The 21,153-nt window shown below is 33.3% G+C and overlaps 1 protein-coding gene across 1 annotated transcript in view; it reads right to left on the bottom strand.

The window, feature by feature from the left end:
* Positions 1 to 20,130, bottom strand: part of NXPH2 (neurexophilin 2) — a 330,570-nt gene extending 310,440 nt beyond the window's left edge. Inside the window, exons 1-2 of the mRNA XM_053698263.1 lie at positions 19,910 to 20,130; positions 19,635 to 19,786 (exon numbers count right to left, since the gene is read on the bottom strand). Of these exons, the coding sequence (XP_053554238.1) occupies positions 19,635 to 19,772 (138 nt within the window). The 5' untranslated portion in view covers positions 19,773 to 19,786; positions 19,910 to 20,130. The remainder of the gene's footprint in view (positions 1 to 19,634; positions 19,787 to 19,909) is intronic.
* Between the last annotated feature and the right edge of the window lie 1,023 nt (positions 20,131 to 21,153).

Below are 21,153 nucleotides of genomic sequence, written 5' to 3' on the forward strand. Positions count from 1 at the left end.
CCTTTTGCATCTTTATGCCGGATGGGGATATCTGGTATCCTAGAAAGGATATATCATTAGACTCAAAAGTACACTTTTCGAGTTTAGCATACAAATTGTTTTTTCTTAATCTGGTTAAAACCTCTTTTACATGCAGTCGATGTTGCTCAAGATTTTGAGAATAGATCAAAATGTCGTCTAAGTAGACTACAATGTAAACATCCAACACATCCCTGAATAGATCATTGATGAGGCACTGAAATGTTGCTGGAGCATTACAGAGTCCGAATGGCATCACTGTATATTCAAATAGCCCATATCGGGTTCTAAATGCAGTGGGCCATTCGTCTCTAGCCCTCATTCGTATTAGATTATAGGCTCCACAAAGATCTAACTTAGTGAAAACCGTGGCACCCCTTAATCTTTCAATCAACTCAGGAATGAGTGGTAATGGGTATTTATTCTTTCGAGTACGCTTATTAAGCTCTCTGTAGTCGATGATGGGTCTTAAAGAACCATCCTTATTTGTTACGAAAAATATACCTGCGCCTGCGGGGGAGGTACTAGGTCTTATGAAACCCTTTTTTAGGTTTTCATCTATGTAATTCTTAAGATGTTCCAATTCTGGTTTGGAGAGTGGGTATATATGCCCAAAAGGGATGGAAGCCCCTGGGAGTAAGTCAATAGGGCAATCATAGGCCCTATGGGGTGGTAATGTTTCTGCATCTTTTTTGTTAAATACATCAGAGAATTCAGAATATTGTGACGGTAAATTGAAATCTTCCATATGCATTATACACATTTCATCTTTGATTTCAGAGGGGATTTGAATATTAGGGAATGGGAGAGTAGAGTTAGCCCAATTTATATGGGGTTTGTGTGTGCACAACCAATTAATACCTAGTATAATATGGAACATGGGTGAAGAAATCACATCAAAGGATATAGTGTCAGAAACCTGTGGGTTAAAGATTACCTGTAAAGGAATGGTTTCATGAATGACCGGTCCTGATGAGAGTAGAGTGCCATCAATAACCTTAACAGAGACAGGTGTATGCTTATTCAAAACAGGAATTTTATTTTTTGTGACAAAATCTTGGTCAACAAAATTTTTACATGCACCAGTATCCACGATAGGTTCAGTGGTGATCTTGTGTTGATCCCACTGCAAAATAAGAGGAATAGTGATGTAAGTAGTGTTATTAGACTTTGTTAACAGGTTAACAGATGGTTTTATTATCGTACCCTTCTTGTTCTTTGATAGGACTGGACAGTCCTTAACGTCATGGGTAGGACAGGCACAGTACATACATAAACTTAATTGTTTCCTTCTGGATTTCTCTTGAGATGACAAGGGACCTTTAAGGATACCTATATCCATAGGTTGAGGTGCATCTCGTGTCTGATAGGAGGTGGTAGGGAGGTAGCCTCTGGAGGAACTAGCCCTTTCAATTCGCCTTTCCCTAAGGCGTCTATCGATACTGATAGTCAAGGCAAAGAAATCTTCTAATGAAGTAGGGATTCCTATGCGTGACAGTTCATCTTTAATTTCTTCAGAAAGTCCTAATCTGAACTGAGTTTTTAATGAGACTTCATTCCATTCTGAGTCTCTGGCGTAGATTTTAAATTGAGTAATGTAAGTTTCTACTTGATTCTTTTTCTGCTTGAGAGAGCGTAAGGCATTTTCTGCCGATATCTGCCTGTAAGGATCATCGTATAAAGCAGACATTTGGGTAAAGAAGGCAGTAAGAGAACCCAAAACAGAATCCTGAGACTCATAGAAAGTATCAGCCCAAGCCCTTGGCTCTCCTCTGAGGTAGGAAATTACCATAAGAACTCTAGATCTTTCAGAAGGATAGGTTCTGGGCTTCATTTCAAACATTAACATACATGAATTTTTAAATTCCCTAAATTGGGAACGATCTCCAGAAAATGTTTCTGGGGGTGAGACTAAAGGCTCAGGGTGAGTTTCTGCAGTTGGGGTTTTAGGGGCAAGTACTTCCCTTAAACAGGCTTTCAGGGCCTGATTTTCAACCTGCAGCTCATGAAATGAATTAGACAAAGAGTCCATCCTGTCATTGAGTGCTTGTATTCTGTTACACATTGTTTCCTGATCCATAATTGTTATTTACGAGGAAAATCTATAGGAACAAAATAAAGTTTTAAACTCTAATTCCTATCTTTTTGTGGCTGGTTAATTCTGTAAAGATCATATTTGTGTATAACCTTTAAACTAATTTCCTCTTATCCAGGTAATTATGTCAGAGAGAAGAAATATATAAGTTTTTGTATCACTAGGTAAAGCAAACAAGGTTTGCAGTTTCCCTTAGTGAAAATTAGTTTTAGCCTCAGATAGAGTTCACGTTATACAAACTGAGTTATATAACAAAACCCCAGGAGGCGTAATAAACCTTAGGGTAAACACAGTAATTAGCAAAGTTGAAGGTTTGCGTACAAAAATGACCTAACTAAATACTATCAACATGTGGAAGAAATATTTGGCATAAGCGTAACAAAGAAAGTGTGATAATGTGTTTAAAGTATTGGTACAATCTGACCTGATACCGGTAGTTGTTTGGGAGAGGAGCCGGAGAGCTGCAGCGATGAGTCAGCGTGCACGCTGTGAGACTCTGAGGCAGGGAGAGGAGCTGCGGGCTGCAGCTGATGACGCGTCAGGTGACACGTCAGTGAAAGGTTCAGGATGAGCTCGGAGCGCTCCGGCGGATGATTAACTTCCACTGCGGTGGAACAAAGTTGCTTTCCAGATGTAGGTATTTGCTAGTACAACGAATAGGTAGGAAATCCGGAGACAAGATTTAAGGGCAGGATGCTTGAGCAGCTTGTAAGGTAGTGGCAAACTCAATTAACCAGCAAAGGTAGCTGGTGAACAGCGTGTTTAAATAAGCCAAAACAGGAAGAGGAAGGATCCAATAACTGCCACAGGGAGTTAACCCTTACACTATCCCTTTAATGGGTAATTAAAAATAGTTTTCTTGGTATGTAAAGGTAGTGAAATGGTATAGAATTGTATGTGTGCTTCAAACTTTTTTTAAATTTTGTGAACAAAGTAATTAATTGGCCAATGTGAAGCTTTCTCTTAACATTCATATCATTACTAACATTCACTAATACCCATCTCAGGGCCAGATTATGAGTGGATCGCTATTTAGCGCTTTCACTAGGGTGCTAATTGCACTAGAAGTAAACTTTTTGCACAAGTCGGGTTGCCCTGGTTTTACGAGTTCAAAGTTATCGTGCATACGCTAACCTGACGTTCGCAAAAAGCCGAACTTAGAATATTGCGAGCCTGATCATCTATTCCACAATAGAAGTCAGTAGTAAAAAAAAAATACCTCACTTGTGCACAAACCTGTTCACATATTCTCATGTGTGCTAACTCAATATTAAAATTTGAATATTTCACATTCCAGTGTTCTTCCTGCATATAGCAGAATATGTTCTATTTATTCATAAATACATATTTCTATATACAGTATCTCACAAAAGTGAGTACACCCCTCACATTTTTGAAAATATTTTATTATATCTTTTCATGTGACAACACTGAAGAAATGACACTTTGCTACAATGTAAAGTAGTGAGTGTACAGCCTGTATAACAGTGTAAATTTTCTGTCCCCTCAAAATAACTCAACACACAGCCATTAATGTCTAAACCGTTGGCAACAAAAGTGAGTACACCCCTAAGTGGAAATGTCCAAATTGGGCCCAAAGTGTCAATATTTTGTGTGGCCACCATTATTTTCCATCACTGCCTTAACCCTCTTGGGCATGGAGTTCACCAGAGCTTCACAGGTTGCTACTGGAGTCCTCTTCCACTCCTCCATGACAACATCACTGAGCTGGTGGATGTTAGAGACCTTGCGCTCCTCCACCTTCTGTTTGAGGATGCCCCACAGATGCTAAATAGGGTTTAGGTCTGTAGACATGCTTGGCCAGTCCATCACCTTTACCTTCAGCTTCTTTAGCAAGGCAATTGTCATCTTGGAGGTTTGTTTTGGGTCGTTGTCATGTTGGAATACTGCCCTGCGCCTCAGTCTCCATAGGGAGGGGATCATGCTCTGCTTCGGTATGTCACAGTACATGTTGGCATTCATGGTTCCCTCAATGAACTGTAGCTCCCTAATGCCAGCAGCACTTATGCAGGCCCAGACCATGACACTCCCAACACCATGCTTTACTGTAGGCAAGACATACTTGTCTTTTTACTCCTCACTTGATTGCTGCCACACATGCTTGACACCATCTGAACCAAATATGTTGATCTTGGTCTCATCCGACTACATGACATGGTTCCAGTAATCCATGTCCTTAGTCTGCTTGTCTTCAGCAAACTGTTTGCAGGCTTACTTGTGCATCATCTTTAGAAGAGGCTTCCTTCTGGGATGACAGCCATGCAGACCAATTTGATGCAGTGTGCGGTGTATGGTCTGAGCACTGACAGGCTGACCCCCCTTCAACCTCTGCAGCAGTGCTGGCAGCACTCATACGTCTATTTCCCAAAGACAACCTCTGGATATGACGCTGAGCATGTGCACTCAACTTCTTTGGTTGACCATGGCGAGGCCTGTTCTTAGTGGAACATGTCCTTTGGAACTCCTGTATGGTCTTGCCCACCGTGCAGCAGCTCAGTTGCAGGGTCTTGGCAATCTTCATATAGCCTAGGCAATCTTTATGTAGAGCAACAATTCTTTTTTTCAGATCCTCCGAGAGTTCTTTGCCATGAAGTGCCATGTTGAACTTCCAGGGACCAGTATGAGAGAGTATGAGAGCGATAACACCAAATTTAACACACCTGCTACCTATTCACACCTGAGACCTTGTAACACTAATGAGTCAGATGACACCGGAAGGAAAAATGGCTAATTGGGCCCAATTTGAACATTTCCATTTAGGGGTGTACTCACTTTTGTTGCCAACGGTTTAGACATTAATGGCTGTGTGTTGATTTATTTTGAGGGGACAGCAAATTTACACTGTTATACAGGCTGTACACTCACTACTTTACATTAAAGCAAAGTATCATTTTTTCAGTGTTGTTACATGAAAAGATATAATAAAATATTTACAAAAATGTGAGGGGTGTACTCACTTTTGTGAGATACTGTATATCTGATGATATTTTGGTAAATATATATATATATATATATATATATATATATATATATATATATAGAAGAGTGTGAGACAAAACAAGCGCCCAGAGGCACACTTCGTGTAGTACGTTTAGATAAATAACTTATACTTTAACAGTTGGAAAAAATCCGCTCTCACCTGATTCAACCTCAGCTTATGAGGTATGTAATAAGCGCTTCTGTTTATATACTCAGGTCTCGTATCGCCCTCCTATAGGTCCTCAGGTCTCCAGTTCCTCCTTGGAGTCTGCAGAGTGTTCCTGGATCTCTGCAGCCTATATCTAGAAGGGGACTTAATATAAAAGGAGTACCTTGCATTCAATCTTGGACGATCACATGAAGAGGACCTCCTTGTTGCCGAAGACTGCCCCCCGCCGGAAGACTGCTCTGCACCTCCGGGAAGAAGATAGAATGTGACCCTGCGATAGAGGAAGATGGATCCGCCTGGATGAAGACTTTGCTCCGTCTGGGCTGGGTGGCGTGCAGTGCCTTTTGGTTACTGCACGCCACCCAGCCCAGACGGAGCAAAGTCTTCATCCAGGCGGATCCATCTTCCTCTATCGCAGGGTCACATTCTATCTTCTTCCCGGAGGTGCAGAGCAGTCTTCCGGCGGGGGGCAGTCTTCGGCAACAAGGAGGTCCTCTTCATGTGATCGTCCAAGATTGAATGCAAGGTACTCCTTTTATATTAAGTCCCCTTCTAGATATAGGCTGCAGAGATCCAGGAACACTCTGCAGACTCCAAGGAGGAACTGGAGACCTGAGGACCTATAGGAGGGCGATACGAGACCTGAGTATATAAACAGAAGCGCTTATTACATACCTCATAAGCTGAGGTTGAATCAGGTGAGAGCGGATTTTTTCCAACTGTTAAAGTATAAGTTATTTATCTAAACGTACTACACGAAGTGTGCCTCTGGGCGCTTGTTTTGTCTCACACTCTTCTAGATCACTAAGAGGAACCTTGCCCTGCGGGGGGATCTTTCTTCTTCTCTCAGACGAGCAGCCTACTCCTCCACAGCACACAGGAACTAGCATTGTGGATATTAATGAACAATATACATCCATAGACTTGCCATACTTGACTGAATGAGACTGTTTGATGCTTAACTAGCAAGGGTCCTGCATATACATATATTTTCCAGTAGTGGATGGGAAGATATATTAAGACCAACAGCACACTCATAAACTTCTAGCGCTGATCTTTTTTTATTTCTATCATATATATATATATATATATATATATATATATATATATATATATATAAATATATATATATGGTATATATACAGTATGTAAATATATATATATATAAATATATATATATATATATATATATATATATATATATATATATATATATATATGTATATATGTATAGCAAAAAGTAGGTGTGTGGTGGTGCACAAAATTAACTCAAAATTGCTTTTTAAACTGTCCCAATTAATATGAAATACAACTTAAAAAAGATAGGATTGAGCATATATCTTAGTCAATCAAGGCGGGACACAGGCTGCACAAAGTTAATCAAAAGCTTTTATTACCATAAAGCTCAAAACAGCTCAAACAGGCCGTCTACCCTCCACCCTTTTCCTAAACATGTGCAGCTATAACCTAGTGAATTACACTTATGTTAGAACTTGCCGGCCGGCTTACAAATCAATTGCAACATATATAATATATCAGCTGTTGTATTATTACGGACTATACGGAAGTTTATATACATAGGATTGTTCCTCTATTTTTGCGGTTTCCAACACCACAGCTGATATTTTGAGCTTTATGGTAATAAAAGCTTTTGATTAACTTTATGCAGCCTGTGTCCCGCCTTGATTGACTAAGATATATGCTCAATCCTATCTTTTTTAAGTTTTATTTAATTTTATATATATATATATATATATATATATATATATATATATATATATATATATATATATATATATATGTCTATATATGCGTACATATGTATTTATGTGTTTATATGGGTATATATATCTGGAAATACATATATACACATATAAATACATAAATACATCTGTACACATATATAGACATATATAAATACAAACATACATTCATATCCATCTTTAGAAATGCATATGTATGTATCTCAATGTTGAAACCCTTTGCCTGACTTTTCTTTCCTAACATCTAAGACCTTTTTGAGCCCATATAACTTTTGTGGGCAATATTTTTTATAAATAATTAATTAGATGGTGTTATTATAAGTGGAACTGTACTTTGTATTGTATTTTTTATGTGTTTTTTGAGACTTTTTAGTTTCACGAAACAGTTAGCCACAGCTTTAAGGATGCACTAACCTGCGTTAACTTGAATTGTGCTCAAAAGATCGTGTTTACTTTCAACTTGTAATACCAGCGCAATTTAACCTGCATACAAACGATAATCTGGCCCTCATCTGTCCAAACCCTCAGTCTCTCCATTTCTTATGTAATTCTGTGAAACCAATTTACTAAAGCTCACCCATCTATCCTTTCGTTAGTTAATGACTAAAAGGAAGAGCACAGGAGTCTAAAGAGTTTTTCTAAGAATTTACCAAAGCCTCTCAGCATCACAATATTTAATTATTTATAACTACACCAAAATCTATATATTTCATATGTTTAAATATATTTATTGAATTGCCATGAGGTATAAATGACAAAAGATATATCATTTGCTAAGAATATTACAATAAATATTTGTTTTAATCCCTCAATATAAATCCTCATGGCTGCAAACATTCCAAAACTTTTGCCACACATTCAAATGGAAAAAGTTTCTGACATCTTTATAGATATAATGATAATGTCAATTAATTCATCAATTAAATCATAATAGTAACATCCCTCATTTCATAATGGGCCACTTGAGGCCCTCTGGGCTACTTTATGTGGCCCTGGGAAATACCAGAACAAGGAATGTGTGTCATATTTTCTTGTGGTCCAAGAAAAAGTGGAACTAAAAATGTGTGTTTTGGTGATTTCTGGTTAGTGGGTAAACAAGGTGACACTGACAGCTAAAAATATCCTTTGGAGAGGTGAATAGCAGACAGAGGATACCCTGAAACCATGGACATTTTTATTAAATATTTTATATCTGTGTTTAATATCCATACATTTTTATGTGACATATACATTTTTTTAAATATTGGTCTCCTACCCCATGTGTTAGGAAGTTGAAAGTCACTGCTCTAAGGCATTGTAATTGACATTATGGGATACAAAAATTATCTAGGTTAGTAGAGGTTTAATCTCTGATTTTTTTTGGCAAATTGATTACTGCACTGTTTTACACTCTGATTAGTATGAGAAAAATCATTTGTTTTGCAAAACATTATTTGTATTACATTCTTTATTTGTTTAATTAAATACAGTGAGTGTGGATTATCATAATATGTATGCAAATATCTATCTATCTATCTATCTATCTATCTATCTATCTATCTATCTATCTATACATATATATATATATATATATATATATATATATATATATATATATATACCTAATTTACTTCTGTTATCTAATTTGCTTAATTGTCTTGATAACCTTTGTTTACAAGTATGTCTAAATAGGCACATTAGCTGCTTATTGGTGGCTGCACATAGATGCCTCGTGTGATTGGCTCACCCATGTGTATTGCTATTTCTTTAAGAAAGGATACCTAAAGAATAAAGCAATTTAGATCATAGAAGTAAAATGGAATGTTGTTTAAAATTGTATTCTCTATCTGAATCATGAAATCAAAATTGTAAGTTTCATGTCCCTTTAAAGCTACGTAAAGGGACACTGAACCCAAATTTGTTCATTTGTAATTCAGAAAGAACATCCAATTTTAAGCAACTTTCTAATTTACTCCTATTATCAATTTTTCTTCGTTCTCTTGCTATCATTTTTTGAAAAAGAAGGCATCTAACCTTTTTTTTGTTTCAGTACTCTGGACAGCACTTTTTTATTGGTGGATGAATTTATCCACCAATCAGCAAAGACAACCCAGGTTGTTCACCAAAAATGGGCCGGCATCTAAACTTACATTCTTGCATTTCAAATAAAGATACCAAGAGAATGAAGAAAATTTGATAATAGGAGTAAATTCGAAATTTGCATAAAATGTCATGCTCAATCTAAATCACGAAATTAAATTTTTGGGTACAGTGTCCCTTTAAATGCAGTCCTATACCATACTTATCAAAATTTGTTAAAATATCTAATAAAATATGTCATAATAACACTTAAAATGTGGATGATGTTCATCTGAGTGTTTTTCAGTGAGAAAAATTATTAAAGATCAGAAAATATACACCCTGCTTTACAGACGAAATAACGGCCTATCTGTAAATTTCACCAAAGTTTTCCATGGTCCAGCCATTCAGCACTTGAACTGCAAAATTATGTGCATTGCAGATAAATGTAACCGAATCTCATATATTTATATCTATATCTGTATCTATCTATCTATCTATCTATCTATCTATCTATCTATCTGTCATCGTTTTATCTGTCTGTCTGATCTATCTGTCTGTCTGATCTATTTGTCTGAGCTAATTATCTATCTATCATCTATCCATCTATCTATCTATTAGACAGTGCAAAAAATAGCTGTCAAAAGTGGTGAGGACAAACAGTGCGTGTAGGGTGAGTAGATATACAAAATGTAAAGCAAAATGTGTATCATATACAGGATTAAAACAAAAGGTTTACAGACATTATATAATCTATTTTCATAAACAATTTGTAATGTGTATTTATTTATGTATTTATTTTTTCTAACGAAAGATGGCTTTATATGTCTTTGCTTATACGTGGATCATGAAATTTTTTGATACTTGCTGTTCAGTAAGGATTTCAAGTACGTATTTTTAGCTAAAATAAAGATGCTGTACAATATGGGGATTTTTTTATGTTAACAAATAGTCATGAAATACTTTGAAATTTTATTATAGAATGTTTAATTATGCGTAGTAAAAAAAATATTTCCAATACAGGCGTACCTTGGAGATATTGCGGATTCGGTTCCAGACCACCGGAATAAAACGAATATAGCAATAAAGTGAGTCACACTCATTTTTTTGTTTCCCAGTGCATATAAAAAGTTACATTTACTGTAGTCTATTATGTCTGCAATAGCATTATTTCTAAAAAAAACCAATGTACATAACTTAATACAAAAATACTTTATTTCTGAAAAAATGCTAGCCATCATCTGAGCATCTGAGTTTATATGTTGGAAAAATGGCACTGATAGACTTGTTTGAAACAGGGTTGCCACAAAACCTTCATTTTGTAAAAAGGAGCAATATCTGTGAAGCGCAATAAAGCGGAAGCGCAAAAAAAATAGTAAATTCTGCAACCTAGTTTTCTTTCTGCTGCAAATGACCTAAACTAACTACATCAAAGAAAGAGAATGCTTAGAACCGTTGATATACTCATTTGCAGCTAGCCTTATTTTACTGCAATAAAGGGAAATAAACATAATATGTTTCAATTAATTTTGCAAATTATTAAGTGACCATTTAAAATAAAAAACTTAAAACAGAAATACATTTATGTAGTTTAACTACACATTGATTTCCAGTGGCAGAATAGCAACGCCTTTAATGCAGATATCCTAAAAATGAAAATAATAATAGCATATTTGGATCTAATGTTTAAACATTATTAAAAGTATTGCTGATGATCTGCTGATTAATGTTAATGTAAGGTAGCAATTTAATCGAAAAAAAAAGTTAATTTAAAAGCAGAATCTAAATTAAATGTCTCTACGCAGCATGAGTATATTGTAAAAGGTTATGACACTCTATCTTAATGATCTGTTTTGTAACTAATAGAGGTCTTCTTTAGCTATTATGGTGATTTGTTCTTATTATTTAGTGCTCTTGTAAATACAGAAAATGAGATTAATTAATCACATCAAATTATTCAAGTGGAGAATGTGGAACTTTGGCGTAATAATCCATTTCTCTTTATGAAAAGCTACATGACCATGTCACGGTGTCAAAGTGCTACAGCAATGTCTGAGATTTACTGTACAATTTGCTGACATGGTTGACCCTTCACTCAAGGTTTAAAAGGTAAATGGAAACCATTAGACTAGTATATGGATACAATTCTTGTGTGTTTTCTACAAATTAACATGACACTAGCAGACAAGAGCATGTCTAAGAATACAAATAACTACAACATGCAGTGTATAAATAAGATTAAATAGTTACATTTAAGCAGACATATATATATATAAACACACACACGTGTGTATATAAATATATATATATATAATATATATATATATATATATATAAATATATATATATATATATATATATATCATAAATTATAATCATGCCATGCTACTACATACATCATTAGAGAAATGACACCATATAATTGCTATTAGTGAGGTTCGATAAGAAAATTGCACATTTGGGCATTGCGTAATGTACTTCTTAAACAGACACCTTTAACCTCTGCACAACAGTGTGATTCAATCATACAGTATCTAGAGAACGGATGTGCTCAATAGTATGTCCATAAATAGAATATGGGAAGAAGAAAACAGTATTTGAATTGTAAGAACCTATTCATTAATGGAAAGATAAAAAAAAAATAATAATAATTGAATTAGTCTGGCCTTTTATGTTTTACTTTAAGTAATATCTGATGGGGAAATACAGGGATAGAAAGATATAGACAAGATACTAATTTTCATAAATAATTATTAAAAAAAAGTATTTTCTGTCATTTGTAAATGTCCAATTTAAAAAAAAAATCTATAGACATGTCTTCAGAAAAAGAGACATCCTCTAAGATATTAATTGCTCAGAAGGAAAATAAGGTTTACCTAGGACATAAACTAACTAGGTAGCTAACTAAGGCCTAGATTACAAGTGGAGCTCAAATTTATTGCACCCCCTGCAAATGGGCAAACTTGCTATTTTGCTGCGCAAAATAAATAACCAGCCATTACAGATGGCTAATTTTATAAATGTCCACAAAATGCAGTGTAATATACTTTATTAAAAAATAAAGATAATAGCATCTTTATTTTTTAATAAAGTAACTGCACTTAGCCGTTCTTGAGGGCTAAAGTTGCTGGCTTTAGGGTGTTAGAAAAAAAAACAGCATTGAAAAGTGCCTTTACATATTAACACATAAATATATATGTATATACCCCCCAACTGTCCCAATTTTCACAGAACAGTCCCGATTTTAGGGGGTCTGTCCCGCTGTCCCGGGTTGCTAGCCACTATCCCGCATTGCCCCATGATTTTTTTTTTATTCTATTGGACCCATATTTAGAAGCAGCTGTCTTTTCTCTCCCAGGGTTAGATACCTGTTAGATTCCCTGTGGAATGGTAAAGGTGACCTCTAACCTCTGGTAGTGATGACGTCTAACCCCTGGTGATAATACTAACATGCCTTCAGTTTTATACGATGAGCATTGCTAACACCAGGGTAACGAACAGTGGCAGCCTCAGACTGCCAGCTAATGTGCTTGCCAACCCCAGGACCCCATACAATAAACTACAGATACCCATATATGATGTAGTGTGTGTGTCTATCTGTATCTATAAGTGTGTGTGTATCTGCATGTATAAGTGTATGCTATGTAGTGTGTGTGTGTATCTGCATGTATAAGTGTAAGCTATGTAGTGTGTGTGTGTATCTGTATGTATAAGTGTATGCTATGTAGTGTATGTATGTGTATCTGTATGTTTAAATGTTTGTATCTGCATGTATAAGTGTATGCTATGTTGTTGTGTTTGTGTATCTGCATGTATAAGTGCATACTATGTAGTGTGTGTGTATCTGCATGTATAAGTGTATGCAGTGTAGTGTGTGTGTATCTGCCTGTATAAGTGTATACTTTGTAGTGTGTGTATCGGCATGTGTAAGTATATGCTATGTAGTGTGTGTATGTGTGTCTGCATGTGTAAGTGTATGCTATGTAGTGTGTGTGTGTATCTGCATGTATAAGTGTAAGCTATGTAGTGTGTGTATGTGTGTATCTGCATGTATTATTTTATGCTATGTAGTGTGTGTATCTGCATGTGTAAGTGTATGCTATGTAGTATGTGCGTATCTGTATGTTTAAGTGTATGCTGTATAGTATGTGTGTGTGTATCTGCCTGTATAAGTGTATAATATGTAGTGTGTGTGTATCTGAATGTGTAAGTGTATGCTATGTAGTGTGTTACTGTGCATTTTTGCTGACTTTAAAGGCCAGAATCTAGAATATTAAGGGGAATGAACATAGCAGTTAAAAGAATCTATTATTAAATGTCCAATTAAGATAAAAATATTTAGCACTGTCTCTGCTAAGGCTAATTAAATACAGAGCTCACATAGCTATACCAGTGGTTTGAGCTTGTGTTTGATTTGCTGTCTAAGAGTATTAAAAGATATAACTTTATTTCGAATTTTATTTATATTATTTTGGTCTTATGATTTTTTTTTTAAGCCCCGTCCCAGCTCCTGCCCACCACATTTCAAATTTTTGATGCACGGGTTGGTATTACTCAGTTGTTATCTAGTCTTAAATAAAGTAAACATATTACAAAAACTACCTTTAGAAACAACAAAAATGAACCCAATTTCATTTTCAGCACACGGTTATTAACATTTCATCATATTTCACCACAAGGCTCAGTATCATTTTAATGTGGTAGTTTGGGCATATATTAGTACAACCATAAATCTGGAAAACATATAAGAAAAAAATTCCCTTTTCAAATGAAAGGGAGATATACTGTGAGAAATATTACTGACAGTAAAAAGGCAGGTGCATTCTGTGTTTAAATGAATGCTACTTGATTCACCCACACTATAATGTATAATTTACAGCATATATGCTATATGGGGTTTAATAATCTGATAGCAATTTATATTAAATTTATATCATATATGTAACTTTAGTTTATATTTTATAAACATACATTCTCTATTGTCATATAAGGGTACATATTTTCTTGTGGTATTTATAGGATTATTTATAAAATGCAAACATATATTAATGGTAGATTGGGGCTCTTTTGTTAATCTATAAAACTGTATACTTTATACGTTTGAACACATTCTATAACAGAACAGTACAATAAGTGTGTTTTTTGTTTAGTTTTTTGTTTTCTGCTTGCCTAAGGGCTAAGTGGAGTATTTAATAAATGACAGCTTTCATATAGCACAGATAACTGATGCTTTGAATTGACAATGTGATTCCCTGGATCAATATAAATATAGAAGAACACAAATTAAATACAACAGGTTGATCCTGATTGATTTAAATCTTTTTTTTTTTGTGTGTGTGTGCAACCAGGATAGTAGAGCATTGTATAGTCAAAATAGAACATAGCAGAACACAACGCTTAGCACAGTTTCATATATGACATATTATGTATCTAAAAAAATGATCCTGGAGCTTTTAGAACACCATTAATATGTAATTAAACCATTGTTAGGTTAAATGTTTATTGTAAGACATTTGGTTGAATGTCAATAAATAAATACTAAAATGTTTTGTTTACACTATTGCCATTCTCTGTAATTTTAAGGATAACAGTATCTCTGTAGATGGAAAATACTGTAAGGGCACTGAAGAAATGTCACAATTGAATAATAATAATAATAACAATAATAATAATAATTATTATTATTATTATTATTATTATTAACAAATATGAAATGTGAAAGGATTACTAAATAAAAATGAAAAAAGTAAACCATAAAAAAGTATATAAAACGTCATTTAATTTTTAAAAATGTAGTATGTTTGTAAATTTCCACACATTGATATCAGGGTAAAACTGACAATTTAGATTTTCATTTCAAATAATATATTTGGTGCCCGAAAATAGCAGTTATAACAGATTTAAGATGTGCCATGACTTGAAGTGAGCTTCACTGAAGACTTAATAGAAAGCCTATTTGAGGCTACTGGTATGATCAGATGCAAACATGATTCATATTGTATTTGACCATAATTAATATTCATGTAATAAAGTATTAGACAGCACAACGTTCAGTTAACACTGAATGTATAATCTTTAATAAAACATGGTCTGCAAACCAAAATCTCAGGGCTAGAATATGTATAGCTTGGATAAAGAACTGGAAACTTTAAAAGAAACCTAATATTAAAGAAAGTATTTTATTAAAATGTTGGAATCTTTTTCAATAAAAAGAAAAAGAAACCTGTTTGAATATGTTTCATTTGCCGTTATTTATAAAGAAACAGTAGTTGATACCTGGTGTAATCTACCAGCAGAAATGCAGAAGGAAGAAGATTGACAGAATTAATGAAGGCCTGGGAAATATATCAGGCTATTCTTAAAACTCATTAAGTGTTCCATGAGACTTAAAGTGCCATAATAGTCACAAAATTACATGCTCTTATTCTTAGAGAATGTCATTTTACAACTATCGACCCTGCCCATCTGTGTTGTGTGGCTAGCACTGCTGATTGGATCAGCTGTGGGTTCTGCTTGGGACCAGCATTGCTCAGCGGGTCCCGAGCAGCACTTTTACTGTGTGGTCTAACCCTTTTACAGGGGGTTAAACACATGGTAGTATAGGATCTATAGTCATAATAATGACATGCTCTAACAAATTAGAGTTTGTAATTTTTTTTACTATTATGGCCCTTTAATAATCTCTTTTTTAACTGCAATAAAGAGCCTAATATCTACAAATGCTTTCAGAATACCACTGACTGTAAAGTTTCAAAGAATGATGCAACATATTAAGCTAAGTGCTATTGTGTTTCAATATATAGCAATCTATTCACATATGCAGTGATTTATCATAATATGAGGCAATGAATTGTAATATGACATATTGTATCACAACAAATGGCATCATATTATGACAAATGGAAACATTATAACAGTATACAAAGTATTACATGTTTTGCATTACAACATGGCATACAGAATGCATTATAAAATGGCAAAGTGTCAAATATACCATGTCATGACATGAGGACGAATATTATGAACGTGTAGTGCATCACAGCAAATTGCATCATATCATGATATAAGGTTATAAGTATAATTAAATGGCGAGATATCACTACATATTAATTCATATTATGACAAATGGAGATGTATCATGTAATGGCAATGTATCACAACATATTCCATCATATCATGGCATATGGAAACGCATTGTGAAACTTCAATGTATCACAACATGGCAATGAATCACAGTGGTGGCCTAAAATATTAAATATATTTTTTTAAAGCTAAGTATGCATGTTATCTCTTGAAGCCTCTCAATTTATGATGAAATATAATCAGTGCCACCAGCCTGCATATGGTACTTATCAAGCTAAACAGACCAAACAGAAAACACTTATCACATAAAACTGGGATAGGGAAAATTTAATTCATTTTTGTTCAAGGAACATGTTCTGCTTGGTGTGTTATTCATCAAGGTAGCTAAAAAAATGCACAGTAAATGTGAAGAAGGTAAGCAGCATTTCATTGTCCTGTTGCTGGCAGTTTGAAAGAAATGTGAGCCTTATCGCAGGACTGCAGCTCTGTAATTCATTGCTCTGCTAAAGTGGTTGTGGGAAAAAAAAGGCATTACATGGCAAGCACAATCCAAAGGCGGATTAGAATTTGACATAAGCTTCCTCAAAAACTAATCAATCAACTCGTAGTCATATGAGAAACCAGTACTTAAAGAGGGTGTTTAATCTCTTCAAGGTTCCTATTTTTTTTTTAACATATTCCATAGTAAGTACAAACTACTACATTTAAAATGTCATATAAGGCAGCAGTTAGAGAAGTTTGTAAAACTTTTGCAGTGATTTGTTATTTTTTTCACACCTATGCAATAGTCATGCAAATTGGTTTTACAAGCAAAAGAGAAAACTAATTGATGCTTAATGTTGTGAAAGTAATTTCTGGGATTTTTAATGGAGCAAGTTTTATACACAGTGTTTCTCATTATTATTTGTTTTTGCTTTATAACACCCACATATATATTTATATATTATTTATTTATTTATATATTATATATATATATATATATATACTTTACATATTATATATATATATATATATATATATATATATATATATATATATATATATATATATATATATATATATATATACTTTACATATATATATATAATATATATTAAATATAATATATATATATATAAATATATATATATATAATTTACATAATATATATATATATATATATATATTATATATATATATATATATATATATAAATAATCGATCTATAAATATTTATGTTATACTCTTGATTTATTTTTTGATATGGCTGCCTATGCCTGAGTGTTTCTTATAATGAATGAATGTAATACAATACAATTATAAAAATGAAAACTATGATTAACCAAGTTGTATTTAGAGTCACTTAAGAATTATGGTATCTGTAAGACTATGCTTAAGTCGGGAATAGCATGCCAGTCCTCTCATAGGCTATCATCCATTACACATTGTCAAAAGTGTGCAGCATCAATCATTTTCAAAGATTTGTTCATTATCAGCTTTAACTTTCTGTTACACCCTCTGCTGGGGATTATGGAACCCTAAGGTACCAAAACATTGTAAATGAAAATTACTAACTTAATTAAATCATTGTAATTATTTATGTGCATGCTGCAAAAAAATACTTTATTGAATATGCTAAAATATGTTTGTTTGTTTTTAAAGAATATACTGTTATTAATCAGGTATAAATTAGATAAAAAACAGATTATATGTTCTATCAAAATATATTTTTAGTTGTTTTCTACATAGTCATATAACAGATGGTGTTTAGGATTCAAATTATTGCAGTAGCATGCCTATTTAAAACAAATGTTTAAGGGAACAATAAAGCATAAAGGATGATATATTAACAAGTTCTAATTAATAGACCATTGTAATGTAGTCTAAATGTATATAAGATACATGGAAAAAATATATCATATGAAGTCATTTTATAAACAAACATTCTATCTATCATCTATCTATCTATTCTATCTATCTATCTATCTATCTATCTATCTATCTATCTATCTATCTATCTATTTGGCTTACTGTCACAAAAGAGAGAGCGAGAGAAAGAGTCTATTGTAATAACGATAGTTTCAAATAGCCTTCTATGGTGCTAATACAAAGGTTAGATCACAGTGTAAAATAGTAGTAAAAACATAATACAGTATCACATACTCAAGTGATGAGCGAACTAAAAATATTAGTCACCCTGTAATTAGAATATTATTAAATACTGCTTGTATTTGAATTTATTTGACTCGTGTTTATTTCAAATGGGTCTATCACAAAAAAAATGTAACCAATAAAAAAATAATAACTTTTAATGTACAATGGTATTTATTTTAAGCAACTATTTTGAAGCTGGGAAAGGGGAGAGGTTTTAGGCCTAATAAACCTTACTCTTTCAACTTGTTCTTGTGATTTCAGGGAATTTGAATACATTTTAACAGGTATACTTAAGTTATGTCACATACTTAAGCAGTTTTGACCAACACTTTAGATTATACATTGCAAACAAGGACATACAAATACAACTAAATACATATTAAAAAACACAAACAAAAGAGACAACAAAAATCGAAATTATATTGCAACCGAAAGTTGAGCTATGGCTTAAATAAACTCTGATAATACTTTATATTGGAAAGAAAATATATGCTTTATATTTATGAGTTTGTTTTTTATGCTCAAAGACAAAAAAGGAACACAAGATAGAATTACAATATAAATAAACTTTCTAAATAGTTACAAGACACCTGTAGGCAGCTAATACATTATTTAAGACAATAGAATGGTTCTCTATGTGTTAGTTCTGGGAAACAATTGTTTAAATATTTTCCTATAACAAATGAAAACTTCAGCACGCTGTTTTATATATAAAGCATTATTTGACTGGTACATATTAGAAGGCAGAAAATCATGAACTTAGATGGTAACCTATTTTAACAACATTTAAGATTAACAATGGATTTTGTGTTGTTGATGGAAATTGTATTGTTGCTTTAAAACAAATGTATTATAGAAAAAAAGTTCTCTGTCTGATACAGATAGATATGTAAGAAAGCAAAAAACTTAAAGCAACATCACAGCTTTAAACATATTTGTGGATGAGTATTGAAAATTGTCTTAACTTAAATATATAGTCTGATTATACTTGACGCTATTGAAAATAGAATGTTTACACAAATCATTGAAACGTAGCTGGTGAACATTATTCATCAGTTAAGAAATTTAAGCTTTTCAAAAAAATGCAATGTTTAGTTATTGTATATAACTGCAGAGAACCAGCATCATTAAAACTAATTGGAATGTACTGTATATAAGATCAGAAAAATAATGTTAATTTATACAAATTATAGAAACTGCATTTATTAATTATTCTTAACTTGATCTAAAACTGAGTTTGTTTTAAGGTGAGTCATGTAATATGTACAAAAAAATAAATACCAAAAGTAAAAAATATGAAATAAATTGCACTTACCAGTTGTAAAAGGAACTTAGTAACAAAGAGGGTCAATAGAGAATCTCCATAATTTTGCCCTTGAATTCTAAGAGAGATTTTCCTTATTTGAAGCTTGCACATAGTCACTTTTTGGGATTGAAGTAAGTACAGGTACATACCACTGTGAGGACCTTTATCAAATACAAACAAATACATTAAAAACATTTAAAAAGATGAATTGATGAGCATTTTGCTGCACATGTTCTATAATATCAAACCTATATAGCTAATTTGGAATTATAACATAAAATTACCTTATAATACCTTTGCTTTAGATTCCAGAAAAAAAAATATTTCCTTTCCAGGTCCCATACAGAATTTAATGACAAAAAAAGAATTCTTTAAATAGCACAATGTACTTCTTAGAAACCCATGCACTGAATAGTCCTAACAGATGGTTTTTGACAATCCATGTTTTTTGCCTTTGTGCAAATGAGATCCAAGGTTTTCTTATGTGTTTTAAATAAATTTAAAAGATGAGTGCTGTAGGGTGTCTGCTCTTTTTAGACTAATTTGTAATAGATTCCCATAGAGTATCATTTCAATACTTCTAGTCCTCACAGAAGCCCTGTACAGCTGTGTTTGAGGCAGTGTTAGGAAGCAATTCAGCTTCACAACAGCAGCATCCAGCCTCTCAGATTCATCATCCACTTTAATAGCTAGACACACCTCCAATAATGCATCGGGGCAGCCTGTTCTTGTAGAACATGAATTTGAATTGGACTTTAGAATTTTCCAACATATCGATGTGACTAGTTATAGAAATTTCACAGCTTGGTCACTGGTTTTTATCCAGTTTCTACTTCAATTTGTTGCCCAGTCCACTTATTTGTAAAATTATCCTGGAGTATAGCAGAGTGGAACACTATGGCTGTAATAAAGTAATATTGGCAGGTCTTGGATTGGCTATGATTCTTATGACAATGCCGAGCAATTGATTAATAGATGGCAAAATCTAGTCTGAGGGGGGGATGAGATATAATTTCCTTGCTCCAAGGTATATTTTATTACTGACTTGAATTTTTTTTTGTTTTTTTGTTCTAGTGTTGTGAAAGGTCACTTTTGATTTTATTTTTCTATTACATTTTTCAATGCTGAATTACTACTGTGTTCTAAGTGACTAAATAACATAGAAACATTAGTATTGTAATGCATTGATCCAAATGATTAATGATTTAGCAATGTATCAGTTATTGTGTATGCAACTCTAGGATTTTTTTAATTCAAATTAAATGATAATTATTTACTCAGTACTTATAAAAGTAAAACTACTATTTTACTTAAAGGGACACTGAACCCATTTTTTTTTTCTTTCGTGATTCAGATAGAGCATGAACTTTTAAGAAACTTTCTTTTTTACTCCTATTATCAATTTTCTTCATTCTCTTGCTATCTTTATTTGAAAAATAAGGAATCTACGTTTTTTTTGGTTCAGACCCTGGACAGCACTTTTTAATTGTGTGGATTCATTTATCCCCCAATCAGCAAGAACAACCCA

Source organism: Bombina bombina, chromosome 1, assembly GCF_027579735.1.
Source record: "Bombina bombina isolate aBomBom1 chromosome 1, aBomBom1.pri, whole genome shotgun sequence".
In the NCBI taxonomy this organism is placed as follows: domain Eukaryota; kingdom Metazoa; phylum Chordata; class Amphibia; order Anura; family Bombinatoridae; genus Bombina; species Bombina bombina.